The sequence below is a fragment of the Parasteatoda tepidariorum genome, chromosome 8 (genome assembly GCF_043381705.1).
Source record: "Parasteatoda tepidariorum isolate YZ-2023 chromosome 8, CAS_Ptep_4.0, whole genome shotgun sequence".
In the NCBI taxonomy this organism is placed as follows: domain Eukaryota; kingdom Metazoa; phylum Arthropoda; class Arachnida; order Araneae; family Theridiidae; genus Parasteatoda; species Parasteatoda tepidariorum.
This window is the reverse complement of record NC_092211.1, coordinates 89,257,316-89,278,930: the sequence shown is the minus strand read 5'-3', so window position 1 is coordinate 89,278,930 and position 21,615 is coordinate 89,257,316. Positions and strand designations below refer to the sequence as shown.

The 21,615-nt window shown below is 27.5% G+C and overlaps 2 protein-coding genes across 2 annotated transcripts; one reads left to right on the top strand and one right to left on the bottom strand.

Moving 5' to 3' along the window:
* Positions 1 to 591: 591 nt before the first annotated feature.
* LOC107448905 (peroxin 14) lies at positions 592 to 19,529 on the bottom strand. The gene is made up of 6 exons (XM_016064269.3): positions 19,328 to 19,529; positions 15,231 to 15,315; positions 13,557 to 13,774; positions 9,726 to 9,884; positions 7,290 to 7,372; positions 592 to 4,089 (listed from the first exon to the last, which is right to left on the bottom strand). Exons 1-6 carry the CDS (start codon positions 19,391 to 19,393, stop codon positions 3,840 to 3,842), a joined length of 861 nt encoding a protein of 286 aa, XP_015919755.2. The 5' UTR covers positions 19,394 to 19,529; the 3' UTR covers positions 592 to 3,839.
* Positions 19,530 to 19,778: 249 nt separating this feature from the next.
* LOC107448885 (small nuclear ribonucleoprotein Sm D3) lies at positions 19,779 to 20,141 on the top strand. The gene has a single exon (XM_016064236.2). The coding sequence runs from the start codon at positions 19,779 to 19,781 to the stop codon at positions 20,139 to 20,141; it is 363 nt and encodes a 120-aa protein (XP_015919722.2).
* The last annotated feature ends 1,474 nt before the right edge of the window (positions 20,142 to 21,615 follow it).

The following is a 21,615-nucleotide window of genomic DNA, read 5'->3' as shown; positions in this document are numbered from 1 at the left end:
GTATGAAAGATAATGTGATTTATAGTTAAGTCTTTTGTTAACTTTGAAAATTTAAATATGATTATTATTTATTAAAGAAATGAACCATAAAGACCAAGGGTACTAAAGCTATGTGGTTGGTATTGCCACCTTTACTTTTCAAGCAAATTGGTACCTATTGATCTGAAATTGAAGTCTTACAAAATGATAACTTTAATAACAAATAGTTTTCAGCTTAATCACTATTTAATTTATCATTTTGTTTTACATCTCTATTAAAATGTAAAAAACTAAATATATATTTTCTATAAGAAAATTTATTTTATTTTGCATCATTACAAAAAAAAATTCTGCAAATAATAGGCTCTTAGGCATGAGACTGGTGTATATATTATACCTTTAGGGCAAGGGTTGTGGAACCCCAGGGTTCTGTGAAAGTGTCCTACAGGTTCCAAGGTTTAAGACTTTTAATTGTTTTTGAAATTTATATTCAAGTAATTATATTTAAATTAAATGAATACGAGTAGTACAATTGAGATTGATACGAGTAATTATATTTAATCAATAATCCATTCATTTAATATTTCAGTTAATTTTATCAAAATGCAAAGATTTTTTTTTTTTTTTAAAGAGAGATTTTTTTTAATGTATTGAAAAATGATTTAAAGGATAATGCATTTCTAAAAAGTTGCATTTGTATTCCCAATCTAACTGTTCAATTCAAAATAAAATAAATAATTCAACAGTCTTGAAACATCTCACTGATAAATATTTTCAATGTTTGCAATAGTTCTTTACATTTTGTTAAAATTTTAACAAAAACCATAGTTCAGCTTATTTTATTCCTTTTCAATTTATACATACAACAAATTTAGAAGTAGATAAAAAGCTGCTCCTGACCTATGTCTGACATAAAACCCAATTTTTAAGACTATTACAGACTAAAAGTCAATTTTTGGTCAATATTTATTATGTCTGGGTTTCGCTAAAAGAGGCTAGATATTATTTATGGTTGCATAATTAAAACAATTGGGAAACGCTGCTTTCGTGTGTTCATCCATAAAAATAACTAAGTGCCCACCAATTTAGTTATTAATTTGTAAATTAGTAAAAAAATAATTAGTTAATTAATTAGTAAAAAAATTAATTTTTTTGAACGAGACTGTTGGCGGGAATAGAACCCTCAAGTGTCTGGTCAGCAATTAAGTGTTTTAGTACCTGGGCTGACACATCGTTGGCTAGGGGAGGTGTAATTTGCACATTAACTATGCTAAAATGGAATCACAATTGACAGTAAGTTTTTCTAGATTTGTTTTCATTTTATGCATCTGTTGAGGGACACATGATAATAGCTTTTGATGGAGATATTGCTTTGATACGACTGATGTTTATTCACTATAAGTTAGAAAAAGTTGTTTTACTCTTAATGCTACATTTCAAACGAAGAAACCTTTTTTTGGAGGAAATACTTCAGAGCTCATCAGACTTTTAGAATAGTGTAATCATTCACCTAACCAATGAAGCATATATCGTAATGAGCAGACTGGATCAACCAAATAGCTCTGTATAAAACACACAATGAAATTGAGAACCCTTTCTTGACTACGTGAAAGTATAAGCAATACCAGATGACTCTTTTCTGACTCCTAAAAGGCCATGACTGTCTGAGAGAACATCATTTACGTATATATGACCATCCTGGATGTGACTAAAGAATCTATAAATCCAAAATACCTCCATCACTGCAAGACACTACAGACTTGTATCCGCAAAATAGTGGCCTGTCAGAGAGCTTTCTTTGTTGTATTTGTTTAATTCCCATCCAAAGGAAATAAAAAACTTTTAGGAGAATTTATATCTCCAAGTTCGACAGCTATTGTGTACTATTATTTAAGTGTAAACAATTAAAGACATATTATTTTCACAATACAACTGTGCTTGATCAACAAAACCAGAAAAAAAGGAGAAATCCTTGATATCAGAACCCATAAAAAATAAATAAAATAAAAGGCACTAAAATAGTGCCTCTAAATTTTAGTTCATGTATATTTAGAAACTGTTGGTTACAGAGAAGAACTGATCATCCTTGGAAGTGAGCAAAACCTACAGATAATTTGCAAATTAACTTGTTTACATTTTATAGTGTTTAAACATCATATATTCCCACTTTACTAATATTTTATCAATATTTATTAATTATGGTTATAATTTTGATTTATCATTATTAATATATGCTATCAATAAACAAGAGAGCCTTTAAGAGCATTGCACACTTGAATTATCAACATAAATTTCATAATAAAGTTAAGAATAAATAAAAATTACACAAAAATGACAATCTTATATAGAATACTTTAAAAAAGGGAAATTTTTCACCCATTTTAAAACTTGGTTTCCACTTCTGATATATAGTCAAACGTTTATAAACCAATCATTGAGGGTGGGGGTGAGAATGTTTTTCATTTCAAAAATTCATCATCATTTTTCAATCATTGGTAACAAACGGAAAAAAAACAGGTAAATTACATCCCATTTGAAAAATTTTCTTTCAGAGATGAAATCGTCATGTTCTAAAAATAATTTATTGTGTTTTTGTATTAAGATGTAATCTTTTGAATTATCAATAACTTTTAGTAAGAAATATGTTTTATTATGCAGATTTCTGCTAAAATAGATTGTTACAGAATATCTACCGTTGATAATGATTTTCCAATTTATGGAATTTTCTATTTGATAAAAAGCCACAAAATTATTCTTTTATTAATTCAATTAAGTAAAAATAGTTTACTCTAACACATCGCCCCAGTAGCAAAAGTTACGGAGGGAGTCTGTAGCACTATCTTCATAAGTCCAAATTTGTCTGCAATCTCAACACAAACAGAGATTATTATTGTGAAACAATAAGTTTAATCTAACAAACATTAAGAAAATTTGCAAATATAAGATCCTTAAAAATGATGTATAAAAGCTATATATGTTGTTTGAATTTAAGTTGAATTTTATACAAAGATACTAAAAAATTGGATTAAATTCCAGTACAGTTAAGTCTGTAATCAAGTAACAGAAAATCTTTACTCTTTGTTTTTTGCTGCATCCGCAATTCAGCTTTTTAGTTTCGATCAGGAAAAGAGGATTCTCAATGCTTTTTTCACTTTTATTTGCTTGCCTTTTAAAAATAAAACTAAGATAAAAAATGATCGGCAGGTGCTGTAATAATCTGCTGCTGTGCTGGAGGGTTTCTGTTAACAGGCATATCACAACACTAATATTTTTATCATTTTAGAGAAAATAGAAGTGTTGCATAAGAGATGAGATGGGCTAAACGCGTCTCTAATGTTAACATGTCCCCAATCTCCCTCAGTTAACATATGAAAGTTTCAATGTAACCCTGACTTTATTCAACGTTGAACAACTTGAAAAAAATAAACAACAGCTCAGAAAGTTCTCGTTACAATTGATTGAAACTAAAAACAACTGAAAAGGTTTCTTTTGAACAAAAATGTTGGAATGCAAAATATTTTGCTGGTTACATGCAAACGCAAAGTCTTTCATCCATGTATGTTCGTCCATAAATTCGATCACATAAACGCTCATCGATAAGAAAAATTTGCTAATTGTGAATCAAGTATCCATAATGAGCCCAAAGAAATAGCAACAATAATCTGATATTATGAACAAAAAAAATTGACTGAAATAATACTCTAATTCTTATTTCAGTTTACAGGCCATAAAAAATATTTAACAAATATTTTAAATTACTTCAACATTACTTACCGTAATACAAAACTACATTTTCATCAAAAATTTATCAACGTTAGTTCGTAAATAATAAAAGTAAACTTTACATATCACAAATAATATTACACATTATCTGCTTTGGTATCTTCTTCCAAACCAGTCATTTCATTCGCACCAGGATCTTTTGGTTTAACATCAGAATGAGGCAACAAACTATTAATAGATCCATCACTTGAGGAGAGATTTGTTTCAAAAGGTAAGCATGTGGAATTCATGTCCTCATCTGTGGACTGTGTTTCGTTTGAAGGCAACTGCCAAGATGGAATGGTTGCTTTGATTGTTTGTGTTTGTGGCATGGCTGGAAACTGATGCCTGGAAAGGAAGGACATTTCGCTAATAACACATGAAGTGTCTATAAATGTTAAGCTCAATTTTCTTTACATATAACAATTAAGTATAATACAGTGGAAGATCTATGTAATGCAATTCTATAAACCACAATTTTTCATAACTTAAATTAATTTTGTGAGTCTACAATGAAAATTACGAAATTTTTGTAACTAAGCATGAACTGTTATCTTTTACATTATCCATTTAATTATGTGTTAAGAGGTTACTTTTCATAGCCTAAGCAAACCAAAATTGATAAACTTGTCAATTTTGGTTTGCTCAGGCAAATGCTCTAGAAAATTCAGATTTTTTTTTCAGGAAATAATAAATACTCGGAGTATATTTTTGCATTTTTAAGTATTAATGTCAAAAAACTATTTAAAAGCATTTAATGAATGACCTGTTCCAGATAAATATTGCTATCATGTTTAGTAGATAAGTTTAATAACTCGTAAAATGGTCTGCATAACAAAAAACTCCATATAATTCAAAGCCTCACGTTTCACTGTTTGTTGTGATAAAGATTTTCATTTTCTAAAAGAGATTTTATGCCATATATGAAGAAAAAAACGTATTTGCCCGATGAGAAACATCATGCTTGAGGCTTTTTAGTCCATTTTACTCTTGTCCAATTCAGATCGATCAAAATAAGGAGATGAAATTAATAGCTTTAATACTAGCAATTTTGAAATAATTCTATAGGAATGTGATTTTAAAATTACAGTGGTAATAAAAAAGAAAAAAAGCTCTTAACTTCCTACACTTATTTTGTGCGACACAAATTTGGCACGGGTAAAAAAAAAAAACACAATTTTTAAAAGCTTCTAGCCTGATCTTTAAAATTGTGAAAAAAATTTTACTTCTAAAATCTTCTAAAACATTTGCTTCTAAAAGAAAGATTGTTTTATAGAAGTATTTCCATATTTTTGTACAGCTTCTGAAGGTTATGTATAGTTAACAAGTAAAAATTACTTTACACTTCTTATTTTAACACATTATCTGGATTCCAAAGTATTATTTTCTTAGTGAACTTGAATATTTTTTAAATCCAAGTAATCATTTATTTAGCTGCGATTAACATATTAACAAAATGTACACAAAACTGTTTAACCAGTATAAACAAATTTTTTTTTAAATATATCGACTTTTAAGAATATTAAAGAACAGAGATGATTAAAAGGCAATTTGGTGAGAGGAACCTCCTAGAAAACTAAAATAATACTAAAAAACTTTTGTTATTAATGTAGAGTGTTGATAAATAATAATTACAACTAAAAACAATTTATTGCGCATAAACTAAACTAAAATAGGCGCAACCTACAATTATAATGTAAAAAATAAATAAATAAAGCTATTTAAACTTCCATTTTGCGAATTTCTCTAGTTTGTGATTTTTTTCAAGGAACCAAGAACATTTTGGAAATTTCTTCGGAAAATAACTTTCAAATAGTGAAGTGAATTTTCTATTTAACGATCTTTTCTTTGAGATCCACTTTCCCCATTACCCAAAATATTTTAAACTTATTGACGCATTTTAAGGGGAAATGACCTTGAATTGATTTTCGATGCCACTTAACTTTAAGAGAGCAGTAAAATCCCTTTATCTTTTCGTTTGCATTTCAAACGAAAAACTCAGACAAAATTAATGGATTTCATCAGTAGCAATTAAACTTAAAAACGCATGTGGTAATGTATGTTTAAAATTACTTTTATGATAAATACAGCTATAATTTTATACATAAATTTAGCTCTATTTTTAGTTAAAATTGTATGTAGCATGATAGTGTAACACTGAATAATGTTTTGCTCTATTCTTGCTTTCCATTCAAATTTCTTTTATGGTTAAGATTTATAAAATAAATGGTAAATACTAGTTTACAAGATAAAGGTGTATCAATTGCTATTTCAATTTTGTTTAGTGTTTATGAATTTATAACGTGTTTCGCGTTGTTTAAGTATTTCAAAAGGTGATTTTCTAATTAACGAATTTTCCATATAATGAAATTATTATCGGTATTTATCGACTTCTTTAAATAGAGGTCCGACTGTACTTAAATTCATTGAAAAATTGTTTGATTGTTCTTAAATTTTGTATCATTGAGTTCGAATTGTAACAAATTTTTTAAAAAAAATCTTTATGGCTTTTTAAGACAGCTTTCACATATAATTGATTACCATAAATTATTTTCGTTCAATTATATATCAATTATCGAAAATTCTTGATTTTTTAAGACTGTTAAACTTGTAAATTATAAAATATGTTGAAAGTTTTAGGATTTAAAAAACTAATAACTTTAAGCAATTTGGAAATTTAGGAAAGTTATTAAAGGGGTACATTTCCTTATGTCCTCCCCCCAGCGCCATGCCAATGATCATAGTTAAACATTGCGCAGAGTCTACCATTAAAGTCAAATTTTGAAACACCGCAAAGTGCCTTCTTCTGTACAGTTAGCATAAACTCCTTGACTAAAAAAAATTATCCTATTCGCAAAATATTATTCACAAAATTACTAAAGGGATTTTACTCTAAAAGGCGATACAAATTGATGTAAGAAAGAAAATTAGAATAATTTACAAAATGTAGCTTAACTTTCAAAAAGTAAATCTTAGCTAGGATGTAAATTAAGCAACTAGAAAGTACGGTGAAAATAAATAATTAATAAAACTGACTGCAATTAATATAAATGTGAGGATGGAAAGATTTTCTGCATAAATTTCGTGTAAATTATAAGATTAAAAGTGAAATATATTAGAAACAATTTTTTTTTTTTACAAGAGTCAAATTTGTTGTTTTAAATCATTTTAATAAATAAGTATTGATTTTATAGTTCACTCATTCATTCTGAACAATTTCACTAACTTATTTAATTTTTTTTTTTTTTTTAAGTTTTGAACATTCCTATCTCAACATTTTTGTTACCTCTCATTTAAAATCCAATTAATGAAAGGAAAACGATTATTTTTATTAGGCTGTTATTTAGTGGAACCTTGTGAAGTGCCTACATAGAAACAACACAAAAGAACAATTTGATCTAAACATTTTTCTCAAGAGAAAAATGAGGCTTATCCCTATATTGCCTGTAAACCACCAGAAAGAAAACTTCATTGAGATTATTTTAATGAACTTTTTTCCTTTCTTTTATAATTGTATTTTTTAAAAATTTGTAATTAAGAAAACAAACCTGCTAATGAGAATAGATTTTAGTGAGCTAACTTCCCGCTTCACATCTTCCAAGATCACAGGTGTAGGAGCATATCCACAGCCCTAACACACAAAAATATAAAATGTATAATGAACAGTACACATAATAAAAAACTGGAATACTCCGAATAATTTTTATCTATTAATTGCATACTAAGACTTCATCTTAATGGTTTAAATGGTGGGGGGGGCTTCAAATATGCTACTTAATTAGTGCAAGCAATATTTTATGTTAAGTTTGGATATCAGGCAGAAGAAAATATTTTTTTGAATAAACATATTTTTTTTTTTTTGACAGATTCAGATTCATGACTCTTGAAATATGGAGGACAGCTGGTATGTGGAAAATAGGGTCCCAATAGTTTGGTCAGGAGAGCTTGAAAGTTTGGACCCCTTAACCTTAGTTTTACTTTTTGTATATATCATCATATCTCAAAAGCCTTTTAAGTAAAACGAAGCATTTTCGCACCCAATTATAAACTTGTTTATCTGAAACAATTTCGTACAAAAAAATTATTAATTACTTATTAATATTTTATTTAATAATGGTTAAAAAAATATGAGTACTATAGTACACCATTTTTCACATCGTTTTAAGGAAGCAAATTTTTCATGATAAATAAAAAATGTGAATGAAATCAGTCAAATAGTTCTCAAGAAATTAAATTTTAATCATATAACTTTTTTTTAGAATTTAAAAACGCAGAAAATATTTAACCGATTTTTCTCAAATTTAGAATTTTGCATTTTAAATGACATTTTTTAAAGTGATGCAAAAAAACTTATGCTTTAAAATTTTGCTTAAAAATTTATGCTTATTTTTTTTAACCATTATTAAATAAATTAAAGAAATATTTTTTTACATATAACTAGTTTTGGATAAACGAATTTTTAAATTGTCTACAAAAATGTTAAAATTTGCTTTAAAAGTTCTTGAGACAAAAAGTAAAATTAACACTAAAGAGTCCCACCTTACAACTGCTTTCCTGACAAACTATTGTGGCTATGTTTCACAGATTGCGGCTACCCCCACATTTTAAATGTCAAAAATCAAATAAAAAAAGATACATTTATTCAAAGAAAGCAAGTTTTTTTGCGTTTGATTTTGTATTTCAAAATATCGTGTGCACTAATTAATAAGCATATTTAAAATAAGGTCCTTAAACCATTAAGATTGAATCCTGGTATGTGAAAATCCCATCATTAGATCAAAAGTTATTTAAGGTGCAAAGATTTTTGCATACAGTACAAAATGATTATTGACAGTTTTTAAGATTCCTTCAAAATTTTTCTGTCTAAAGCAATACAGTTTCAGCTGTATGATGAAACCCNTCGCGATACATCGCTATATCGCGATGCAAAACTGACGATATATCACGATATATAATTTCTAATATCGCCCAGTCCTAATCAAGAATGATTTATTTGTAAAAATATCAAGTAATATATCCCTAATGTAGCAAAATTTCAGATTTAGTATAACCTCTAAAAAAACAAACTTTTTTTGACGTAATTTTTTATTTTAATTATAGAAAAACCATTATGTGTAACTTATTAAATTTCCTTTCCTAAAATTGAGTTTTTTACAGTTGTAGTTTTAATGTTGAAAGGATTAATTACTTAGAACATAAATAAATATAGTTTGTGCTGAAAGAAATAATACATATAACCATAAGCGTTAAAGCACTTACAGCTGTTTCAAACCTACAAAAGATCATTATAATCGGAGTCAGCTCAACTTGGAAATTTAGTTCAACTTGTCTCTAAAGATGATTCATGTTTAAAGCATTGAAACAGCTATATGTCAAAAAACCATCATATTTGTGCTTGTAATGGCTTACTCATGCTAGATGTATCATTATGTTTTAAACTATATTCAGATGAACTATCTTTCTAAAATATATTTTTGATGTCTTGTAGATAATTAAATAGATTTTTAATAAGTATTCAATACATGTAATATCTATATTTTGTACAATTTCCTTTATTTTTAATTGCATGATTGTTTTTATAGAATATTTTAAAACTAAACATTCAAAAACTTTCTATAATTTAAATAAACATGAAATATTCACAATATTTATACAGATAATTAACACAATTAGAATTGAAATTAGATTTAACAAAAATTGAATCCCTTTTAAAAATTCTGAAAATAAAATAAAAACAAATGTATGTAACAAAATGGTAATGGAATTTAAATGTAAATTAAATATTTTAATTTTCTTTATCATTGACAATAATAGAATTAGAACTAAAAAGTTATTCCGAAAAAAATTATTAACGAGCTGATCCTTAATCAAAATTAAATACACATTTTATTAATATACTGTAAAATTATGTACTGTTATTTTAATCCTTAAAAATAAATTGTTCATTTTCTATCTTTCAGACATCAGCAATAAAGATATATCACCTCTATTTGTAGTAATTTGTTAATTTCTTCGTTTTGTTTCATAACTGTGGCATGCAATTTCTCTACAGTTTCTGTCAACAATGCCAAATTTTTTGTTAATTCTTTTATAGGATTCAATGATTCCTCATCTTCATTAAGCAACCAAGGTCTTATGAATTTCTAGAATGAGAAAAACATACATTATTCGCCAGCAGTAATAAAGGTGATATTCAGAACCAGTTCATTAACATTATGAGATATTGGGCCATCTATGATCACTATACTAAAGAGTCATACAAATTCGTTGTCCTAAATAATAATAAAATAAAAATAATATCTCAACTAAACCAGCTTTCAATTTTAAAAACATCATATTTTATTAATAAATTAATTATTATAGTTGAATAAAAAATATATATTCCATGACATTTAATTAAATATACTTATTATTTAAAAATAGATGGAAAGAATGACTTACCAAGTCAAGTCATCATTCTTTTTGGTTTCCTTAAATCTGTTCTTTTTTTACCACTTCCTTTGGCTGTTTTTATATTATTATTTTTTGTCTGATAAAAAATTACAAAATGTAGAAAGACCAAGTTTTAGATGATGAGTTTAATAATTATTGCTGTTTTCAAGTTAGTCCCATGATGAGGATAACATTGTAAGACTTTAATATATAATTGCTTATTTGGATTACTTTATCCGTATTTAAGTTATGATTTAATATTGGAGATTTCCCACAGCAGTTAATTCAATAAGGACTATGAGATCATTTAGAGCAGCGGTTCCAAAATGGTGTTTCGCAAAGCCCTTTAACCCCTCCACGGAAGGAAGGGTTACGAGAATCAGGAATTTTTTTTAACCATTATGATTTTTGAAACCTGTAATTAAATTTATATTTAATTAAGAATCCATTATTTATTTAATATTTCCGTTATTTATATAATATTCCGTTTTTATGAAATTATTTTATTGCAAAGCTTGCACAGAAAGCAATTTCAAAACCATGTTCTTTTCTAATGTATGAGTTATGAAAAGGATAAATGCATTTCTGAAAAATACCATTAGAATTTCAGATTGAATAAAAATAATGAAATTCAACAATGAAGAAGCATGGTTTTCTTACAACCATTCTCAACTATGCCTTTTTTCATATTTATTTTAATGGAAACCATATTTCAGCTAATTCAATTTTCAGTTTATACATACACTAAAATCACTTAAGAACTATATACAGACCTATCAACTGCTACTTTTTCTGCAAAATATTTTATAGAGTGGTAGACATTTAAAAATCAATGCTTTCGGAATGTTTGGTTATTTTGCCAACATTTTAAAAGTCTCACAACAAGAAAGCTGGAACAAAGTGACGTTGCATATGAACTTTTAAATCATATATATGCAGTGGTGTGGAAAATAAATTTAAATGAATAAAAAATAATAACATAAAAGTAACTAACACTAGAATAAATTTTTACAAAAGGTGTAGAAAGTTCTGTGAATTCAACAAAATTTCATTCATTCACTAAATATTTTCAAAATAATTAACTGTGTTTTGCTAATTGATATGGTCACAATCGCTAATGAAATCTATTCATAAAGTTTTGGTGCTCGGCCAAAAGGAGGTCGATTATTTAGGGTTCCACAGCTGAAAAATATTGAGAGACACTGTTCTAGAGAGCTAGTTTTAAACTTTTCTCATTATTTTAATTTTAAGTGGTGATAAGTTTCTAATTTTAAATAACGATGTTTGAAAACCTAATGGACAAAATACCACTTAAAAACTATCTGATGAGCATTTAAAGTTAGAGGAAAAACAAAAACAATAAACAATTTTTAAATAGTAATAAAATGATATAGCTGTTGCTGTTAATAATTATTAGACTTCCTAAATTTAGAGATAATACTTTTACAAGAAAAAAAGAAAAAAAATTCTAGTTTAAAACTTTTTTTATTATACTAACGCAAACAAATCATAATACTTTTCATACTAAAGCTTTAATATATTACTTATATAAAAAAAATTGAGGGATAATAACACTTTCCTCGACTTTTAAGAAGTAAAGTCCTTTGTGAGATAAAATTTTAAAAAAAAACTTTATAAAATAAAACTTATAAAGTAAAATAACTTTTAAACTATAAAATAAAATAAAAAACCTTTTATTTTTCTAAATGTAAGTTAACTTTAATTACATAAAAATTTTGTCTGAATTTTTCTTCTTAGTTTGTTAAATAAAACTGAATATTACCAAACAAAACACTGCATCTATACATATATTTTGCAAATTCTAAAATATTTTTCCAAAAACATTGTAAGTAAATGTTTTTATGCCATTAGAAAAATTATTATTTTGAATTTTTTAAATCCTTACAAAATATTTAAATTAAATAAATAAATAGACTTCAATTTAAATGGAAAACTATTGTTCGTTTTTCAAATTTCTAAAATGCATCTTTTCTGCTGTTTTTAACCCTAATCAACATTCTTTAAGAATTTTGAAAATTATTTCAGATGTTTGTAAATAGTACCTTATAAAATATTACTTTAATTAGATTTTGAAATATAAAACTAAAATAATTTTCTAAATACTTAATCAATCTAGACATATAAAAATATACAGAATTTTAATAGCCACTAATAATCGCATAAGTTCACGAATTTGACTTCACTGAAGTGCATGGTAAAAAAGTGGTGACTTCCAATTTTTAAAATCTCGTAACTTAGCAAATTTACATTAGAAATGAAAATTTCAAAACTGATGCTACTATTGAGATTTACTACTATTATTATTATAAATTTTTCCACAAAAAAAAGAGAAAAACAAAGAATTTCGTAAACTTTTTTGAAAATTTTACAAAGTTTTAAAAAAGAATTGAAAAATCATTAGAAATACATTTTTGTAGTCAAAAATAAGTTAAAGACATGAAAGACGTCTAAAAAAATTAAAACTTATACTTAAAAAAAAATTTAAATATAAAGTACATAATATTTCTTATTGCAAATAAAAGTAGTTTTAAAAATTGGATATCACATTATCAACAAATAATTTCCTTTCTCCTTAAAATTTCTAAACTGAATGCTAAATAAAAACAAATTTGAAGATTAAAAAACTCTAACAGGCCTAATTTAAGTCAAGGAAGTTTTGCTTTTTTTTTCATAACGTTTTGAATGAAAACTCTTTGGCTTAGCCACTTCAGTAAAAGCCCATGTCACATATGCTCCCTGCCATGTCCTTTGCATTGAAGTTCAACTTCTACTCCATCATCCATTAAACCATTGCTTCTTTGCACAGACACTTTAAAGCCCGTGCTTTGCCTTCATTAACCACTACCTGCTTTATAAGCTGGAAGATTGTTGGATAGGATTTAGCTACCACGATAATGAGAAAGGGAGGTTAAATATGACAAATATTAGGCAAATAAACAAATGTTTAGTCTTTAAAATTACTATAATTAATATTAAAGAAAATAAACAGAATTTTTTTATTTTTAAAAAATTGGCTAACCTATTTTAGAAATAAAATTTATTTTTTAAAAAATAAAGTATTCCTGCAACAGCTTGTTGTGAATCAGGGGGGGGGACTGCACAATTTCATGACCACCAGTCATGTGATCAGCATTTTACATTGACCCCCTTTATTTCCCAGATAAGCTTGCACCCACTAATATGAAACTGGGTGGACCTCAGACTGCCATTGGGGAAGAAACAGGGACAGTTCAGTCCCTTAACCACTGAGATAAAGCATCTCATAATTTTTATTTAATTCATCAAAATTAGCATTTCAAAGTACAGAAGAAGAAAAAAATACTTTTCATAAAAAGACAAACTAATTGAAAGAATGAAATTACTTTGTATAGGTGATGTAATCCATAGATAGCAACGCCAAAAATAATTAAAGATGAACTAAGTCCAGTGAGACGAGACAAAAATGAGTAGCCTTGATAAGGAGCTGATGGAACTGTGTGATAAAGTTTGTTTGTAAGATCAGAGGAAACACTTGAATTAGCATATCTTGAATCAAGCTTAACTCTATCAAACGCTGCTGAAATCTCTGCATTTGTTAGACCTAAAATATAAAATGAGTCTCAGATAGAATTAGTAAATTTTGCTATTGGCCAGTTGTAGCATTTTTAACAGTGGCCACTTCTTTAAACAAGTGGATAGTTTTTGAAATAATGAAAATTTTAAACTGTTGATATTAATAATGTAAGATATTTCTTTCGAAGCATTTTTCAAAATATTACAAGGCTCATTTCTAAAATAAAGAAAGACTTCAAGAAACAAGCGTGAAATAAAGTAATTTTAAGAATATTATAAAATATTCATAATAATTCCATACCTATTTCATAAAAAAATAACAATAATAAAATGCACATGAGGTGCATTTTCCTCAAAAAAAATTGGCGAATGGCAGACAGTTTTTCAATCGTCTTTTGTTATTTTAGATGTCATGTGGCCTGTGATAACGGTTAATTTTGCCCTTTAGTCTCAAATAAATAAAAATAAAGATAGCCGATATAATAAAAACATTTCTAAAATAAAATGGGCATTCTTCAAATAAATAGAGGAGAGTATCGGGACGCTTGTTCTTTAGAAACCTAATGACGACTTAAGAATTATTTATATTTATGACCTTAGCCAACAGATGGCAACACAGCTAATGTGAAGATCTGAAGCATTGAAGTCTTGAGGAGAAAGACAAAATTTCATCCTAAAGAAGTACATTTAAAAAATAAAAATAAAAATTTTCATTTTCGGAATATGAATTTCATTGGGTTATAGAAAGTATTTTTGAATGTTTTAGTCATGAAACAATAATAATAGTCCATTTAAATTCACCACAATTTTGATTTCAATAACAATAAATAGTGATTGTACCAAGGGACAATAAAGCTTGTTTTTAGTTAAGGAAAAAACTAAATCACATACTTATTTTTTGAGATTTTCAATATCTTTTGTTGCTAGAGGAAATTTCCTGAATTTGGAGAAATCTTTTTAATTCACAAAATGTCATATTCTATGAATATATTAAAAGGTATTATTCCAAAATAATGTATTATTTTATTTTTAATTTTGGTTCAGTTTAGATATTATGAATTTTAAAGTAATTATTTTGTTCTGTGATATCACAAGTTATTTTTAATTTCTTTTTGTTCTGTGATATTACTAGTTTACAAACAGTTACTGATAACCAAATACAATTTCATAAGTTTAAATAAAAATTCAATTTTTATAAACACCTTAGAGGCTCTTGTTTGCTTTATACAAGAACCTCCATAATTGTTTTAAACTCATCAGTTTTTCTTCCTAAAATAATGGGGGTTTTCACAACAAAAAAAATTTGCAAATAAATACAATTTTTTTTAATCAAATATATTTATCAAGAAATAAACATTTTGTTAATAAAAATTATAATATACCTCAAATAAAAGCTTTTAAATGATGTAGTTGATATTTCATATTTGTCACAAAGTTTATATAACTTTCTTTAATTTTATAATTTTTAAAAAAAATTAAAGTACCCTTTTTCTTTAAAAAGTTGATTTTACTATCATCATGTCGTTGTCTAACATCTGGATTTAGCAAAAAATTAACAGCTGTCTCCACCTGAAAAAGGTTTACATGAAATTACTTCAAAATTAATTAGAAATTAACTGGTACATAAAAAAAAACAGTGCATAAATATGATTAATAAGCAGTAACTATTATTATATAATAAATTGTTTTTCATTATTAATATTTTATAAAATTCAAAGAACTGAAATGCATTGTGATTAATTAATGTCAATACTAACAGCATCCATTATCTTATCTTTCAAACAGATATTTATCAGTTTTGAACATGTTGAATATAAAATAATTTTGTTACATAAAATTCTGCAAAGTGACAAGACTATCCCTTTTCTGAAGATCAGAATTCTTTTTGGGATTAACATTAGTATCATAATCCAAAATTTGTCTGCAACTTTAATTATGTTAGGATCAAACCAATCACAGAAAAAAAATATTTGGCTTAGTATCATTTGTAGTGGCGTCTAAGCTAATTTCACATTTACCAAGGTTTGGAAAAATCACAAAAGTCAAGTATCAAACACTAATTTATGCTCAATATTTAGAGTCAAAAAACATAAACTTATTTTATAAGACCTTTTTCAGCTATTAGTGTTTTCAATCAAAAGTAACCCATTTAGTTTAATAAATATGAATAGATTTTTTCCTTGATAGGAAAAAATGGAGCACTTTGAGACAACATAACATGCACGCTGAAATTTCAAGCTGGTACATAATTGCCACTTATTGACTATTACACACTAGATCCCACATGGGCACAAGATTCGATGTGAAAATGGTAAGTTTCAAATTTAATTTTGTGAATAGGAATTAGTTTTAATAGGACATCATAGTGGGCAGATAAGATAATTGAGAATCAATCTAGTTTCCTTTGTTTTGAAATATCCAGAGTTTCATTTATGGGTAATTTTAAGAAAAATTTTTTTAATCAAACAAAAAATGATTAATTTCATACAGAGCTCATGAAAATTAAAACATGTACTTTAATAAAAAAGAATTTAAAAAAGATTCAGTGATAAAAGTATTGTAATGTAATAATATTGTAAAAGTAATACTGTAACATTGTTTTAGTACTGTAAAATATTGTAATAATTTTGATTTGTTACATGATAATGATCTAAGTGAGGAAAATTAGGACATTATGCAATTCAAAGAGTAATATTTGCTTGCTGTGTCTAAAATTTCGAAATATTCTAAATATGTTAAATCTGTAAAAATGGCTATTATTATTTAGATTTTTTTTTAGGTAAAATATTAAAATGATAACATAGTGAAACAAAATTGGAAATTTCACTGCTATAGGATACCTGCACAAAATATTTGAAATAATAGGTTGTTAATTAGCAAAGCTCGTAAAACACATAGTTTGTATTTTAGGAGCTCTTTTAGGACACATTGTCAACAGTTTCAAAATACATTCTATGCTATTTGGTACAACCCTCTCCCATTACAGTGACCTTTCCATTATAATGACCGACGCAGAGTCTCACTCGCTATTCCATAGCCACAATATTATTTTAATGTCTATTCATTCTAATAAAGCAGGGATGAGATTAGCGAAAAGGCAAAAAAGCTGAATTTCCACAATAGTAAATTTTACGCAAGTACAACCCTTTAATAATAAATTCCAGGCAGTTTAAAGTAATAAATAATCTGTTGACATACAATTGTGTACTAATCTATTATTATATAAATGATTACAATGATACTTAACATTTAGTGAAAATAAAAATTACCAACTGAAAAAATAAAGCTGGAAATTATATTTTCCCTCAGTTCACATAAGAGACAATTATTACTTGNCAAATCGTGTGAATAAGAATCGCAACACGCAAATATGAAAAGCTATGTTTGATATTAAAATCGTATGAATAAGAGTCGAGATGTTAGCAGATTCCAGGCTTGGGACCTCTAAAAGGTTTGTCAGACACAGCGTCGTTTGAACTACGAAAATCGGATATATCTGGAGGGCGGGTAAAAAATTCGGAAAATCTTATCTGCTGCGTGTAAAAGGGGAGAAAATAGCTAAAATAAGTAAAAATGAGAAAGGATTGGTAGCTATATAGTTTAAATTTTCTGTTTCTCTTTGAAAATCGGTGAATTTTCTGAAAAAGCGGAATACTTATAAAAAAANTATGCTATTTGGTACAACCCTCTCCCATTACAGTGACCTTTCCATTATAATGACCGACGCAGAGTCTCGCTCGCTATATCATAGGCACAATATTATTTTAATGTCTGTTCATTCTAATAAAGTGACCAAAATTTATTCATTTGATTGAGAAAAAGTTTTAAATAAATTTTTTAAACCATTATTTCCATTCATATTAGTACTACACAATAAATGTAAAACATCTTTAATCTTTCTTGAATGAAGAATATGACTCCCTAAATTCTTATCTTAAGCTCTAGGTGGTCATTCATAATTTCTGTAGTTTCATTTTCAAATAATACAACAAATTTATCAACCCTATTTCTCTTGTTTGAAAATTATATTCACTCTTTTTATGAAATGTCAGTCTACTTCTGTGGTTTATTTCCAAATTAAAACATGTTTTCTTGACAGTTACCTCAATGCATGATATCTATCAAAAGTCGCAGCCCCTAGCCAGCATATTATTTTTAAGGTTTTTTTCAGCCATGAAGTATTATTTCAATATTATATTAATATTGTTAGAATATCAATAACATTCCTACTAATATTGTGCACCGACTTTTCTATTTAGTTACAAATTCTTACCAAAAAAATAGCAGTCCTTGGAAAAATTGATCTTTTTTCAACTGAGTTAATATTTAAGGTATTTTGTGTGCTCTCAGGATCTTTATAACTTCCGTTTTCGACCGGATCATAAGGGTCGTTATATCAACCGTGATAGTATGAATAATTAAGAGAGGGTGGAAGATCATATTTAGGAACCAATCTTTTGAAAAGGAAAGTATAGTAGGCAGTTTTAAAAAATACTTCACTTTATAAACAAAACAGCAAATAACATTGGTGTAAATGTTCAAGAATTCTTATTCTTATTTCAAATTTCATGAAAATGGATAATTATTTACCCCAGACATGTGGAAATCAGGAATTAACCCAGATCACTCTTTTAACCTGATAATCCTGTGTTAACTTTGGTATGTATATATTGCAACTATTTATTATCCCGAGTAAACTCGCCCATAGCAGAATTCGTCAATGGATGGTGTTTTCAATAGGAATGTAAACAGTAACAATCTCGAACTCGGCACCTACTCTAGTTCCGGTTAAAAAGTTTGCAGCTGCTTACTACATGTTATTCTGATAGGCGATGTTTTCAAACGGATAACTTTGTTTTCAATAAAAGAAATAAATTGGATAATTTCTGAGCTCAAATCTGCCGTATTTCATAAGATATTAATGTTATGATGTAATTCTGGGGAGTTTGGAGTGAAAATTTGTTTCAGTTATTTTGTTATTTATTATTAAAAAAGGTGACATGGTTGCTAGATTTTGAATATCTCGCTTTTTTGGCAGTCTTGATTTGGCTTCTTTCCTTTTGTTTATTACTGTTTGTTCGTGTTACAAGCTGTGCACCATCTTACATTGGTGCTAACACGTTTAGTATTGTAAACACAAGTAGTGTTAGCATTGTAAACATAAGTAATAAATAATCAAATACATTGTTTGAAAGAATCTCAAAACACAATGATGCCAAATGCCTTTAACATACAACTGAAACAGTAACCCGGAAATTTAGGCAGTCCCGAGCTTGCAGCGTTTCCTAGTGTAGAAAACACCATCCACACATTTTGTTTCTTTACGTTTTTAATCGGTCGGAAGTTCAAAACATTTCGACTTATGCTGACGTTTGTTAATGCACAAAAATTTTTCAAAAATGAAGAAAAAAGGTTCATTTTAATAGATCGTAAGTATAGATTAAAATAAATTATCAGCCCAAAAGAATAACTTTAACACTAATTAAAATAACTTTAAGACGAAAGCAGTTTGTATATTAAGAAATTTAGTTACAATCCCTTTGGATTTTAGAACAAAATTTATAAATTAAAAATAACTAACCAAATGATCACGAATTGAAGAATCTGCTATTTTCTCATTATTGGTATAATCTTGATTGTCCGACATATTTAGAAAGATTATTTAAAACAAAGAGTTAAGTTAAACGCTGGGGAAAAGAAGAGGAAGTAAAATCAACAACAAATACTTTTTCGCTTCAACATCAACTAGCCACTTATGAACCTTGATCAACTAAAAATTCGTCAAATATAATTGAATGTGTATATATGATCGCTTTAACCTGAACTATTGGTTCAAATCTTGGCCACCAGAATATATTATTGTTTTCCAAAGTTAAAATATTCTGAATGAGGTTACTTAACTGTAAACTGCTTTTATTAGACACAGAAAAAAGTTCTATAAAACTATTTCTGATTCCCGGTATTTCGCCTTATTTTAATTGTTGAATAATTTTATTATATTTAACGGTATCGTTGTATTTTAATTAATTATTATGTCGAGATCTGATGAAATTGGCGTCCCTCTGAAACTTTTAAGGGAGTATGAAAATAAAAAAGTGGTGGTTGATACAGCCACAGGTGAGGTATTCACTGGGACTCTTCTTGATTCCGAAGATAATATGAGTTTAACTCTCACCAACGTCAAAGCGGTATTCGCTAGTGGACATGAAGTTGAAATGAATAGTGTCTACGTGAAAGGAGCTAAGATCCGATACATCGGACTTCCAACTGAAGCACGAGACCGAGTTCAACAACTCAATCGTGAATGTCGACCCCCAATGCGTGGAGGCAGAGGAGGTCGGGGTGGAAGAGGCGGCCGATTTGGTGGTGGTGGTGGTGATCGTCGTCGTTATTAATTCATCTGTTCCTGTATTTTTTTTTTTTAAAGAAAAGTCATATGAAATGTAATTATGCTTCACTGTGATTGTCTATTCATTAAATGTCTCTTGAAAATCGTATTTTCTGATAGTTTTCATTTATTCACAGTAACTACAATTTCAAATTTATATAATTAATTATGAGTGCAATTATTCCATTTTTTTTTATTTCATTACAGTGATTTATCGGCCATTCCTGTAATACACAATCTCAACTATCGCCTAACAACATGATTGCTTTCAGTTGAAACAAACCAAAAAAAGAAGTGTTGTAATTTTTGTTTTTAAATGTTTGTTTTTTTTTATAAAAATCGTTGTAAAGTTATGTCTGCGTGGATGGTTCGCCAATTAACATTTAGAAATGTTTGTTATGATGGCCTGGACTTATTAAATTCCACTAAAAATGACGTGTATGAGCAGATTATGTTAAAGTAGTTCTGGGGAGGGTGTCAATTTCATGCTCTAAACCAAAATAATAGCCAAGTCTTACTTAATTCTGGGCAGAAACTAATTTTTAAAAAATCATAGGAAGGGACAAACTTTAAGGGTATAACTTGTAGCCACTCTTAAGCAAACCACTATTTATGTATTTTTTAAATTAAAAAGTTTGTAATCCATTTGGTGATTGTAGTTTGCATAACAGATCAAGATACCGAAATAGCCCTTAGTTCAAAAATGAGAAGTCTTTTAACCTACTACGGGCCTGTTCATCTGCACTCTTAAATCTTAAAAATTATTGATTAAACCTGCAAAACTCTTCTTGTAGATATTGTTTTCTACTCTTTCATACAAATTTTTTTTTCAAGAGATTTTGTGCAAATTCTGCTCACTCTTATACTTGTTTAGACGGTTCTTTTTTCTTCACTTTTTCTTGCAAATGCAGTATAATTAGAAAACAGATGTTCAGTTTTGAATTTTTTTTTCTGCGAATTAAGATAGATTTTTGTGTTTGTGATTGACTATTTTTCTTAACGTTTTATGTACCTATGCTTTTTTTCGTCAAATACTATTTTTGGTATTACAGTTTTGTCTTAAGGATAAAAAGAATATTTTTTTTATTTCTCTATTTCTATTTTATTTAACTTTACAACTACAGCTTTTTTTTATAGCTGCTAGTTAGCTTTTTATTTATCTTAAAATGGAAAACTATTATATTTTTCTATTACCAATAATATAGCTAAGTTTTGATAAATTTTCAAAAGTGACTAAATTTATTTATATATAAAAAATGAATGTTTATGAATGATTTTTTTTTATGAAAAAAGAAAATATCATTGGGCCACCTAATATTTGGTATGCAGACGATTTGTTTGGCCGAATAGCCGACTATTCTGCCAAATCACTGTTCATCACATCCCTAATGAAAGCATATTGAGCAATACTTATCAAGGTTTTTTTTTTTTTAGTCACTCTGTATTTGCCATTTGGTGCAATTTCTGAAAGAACTACTGGA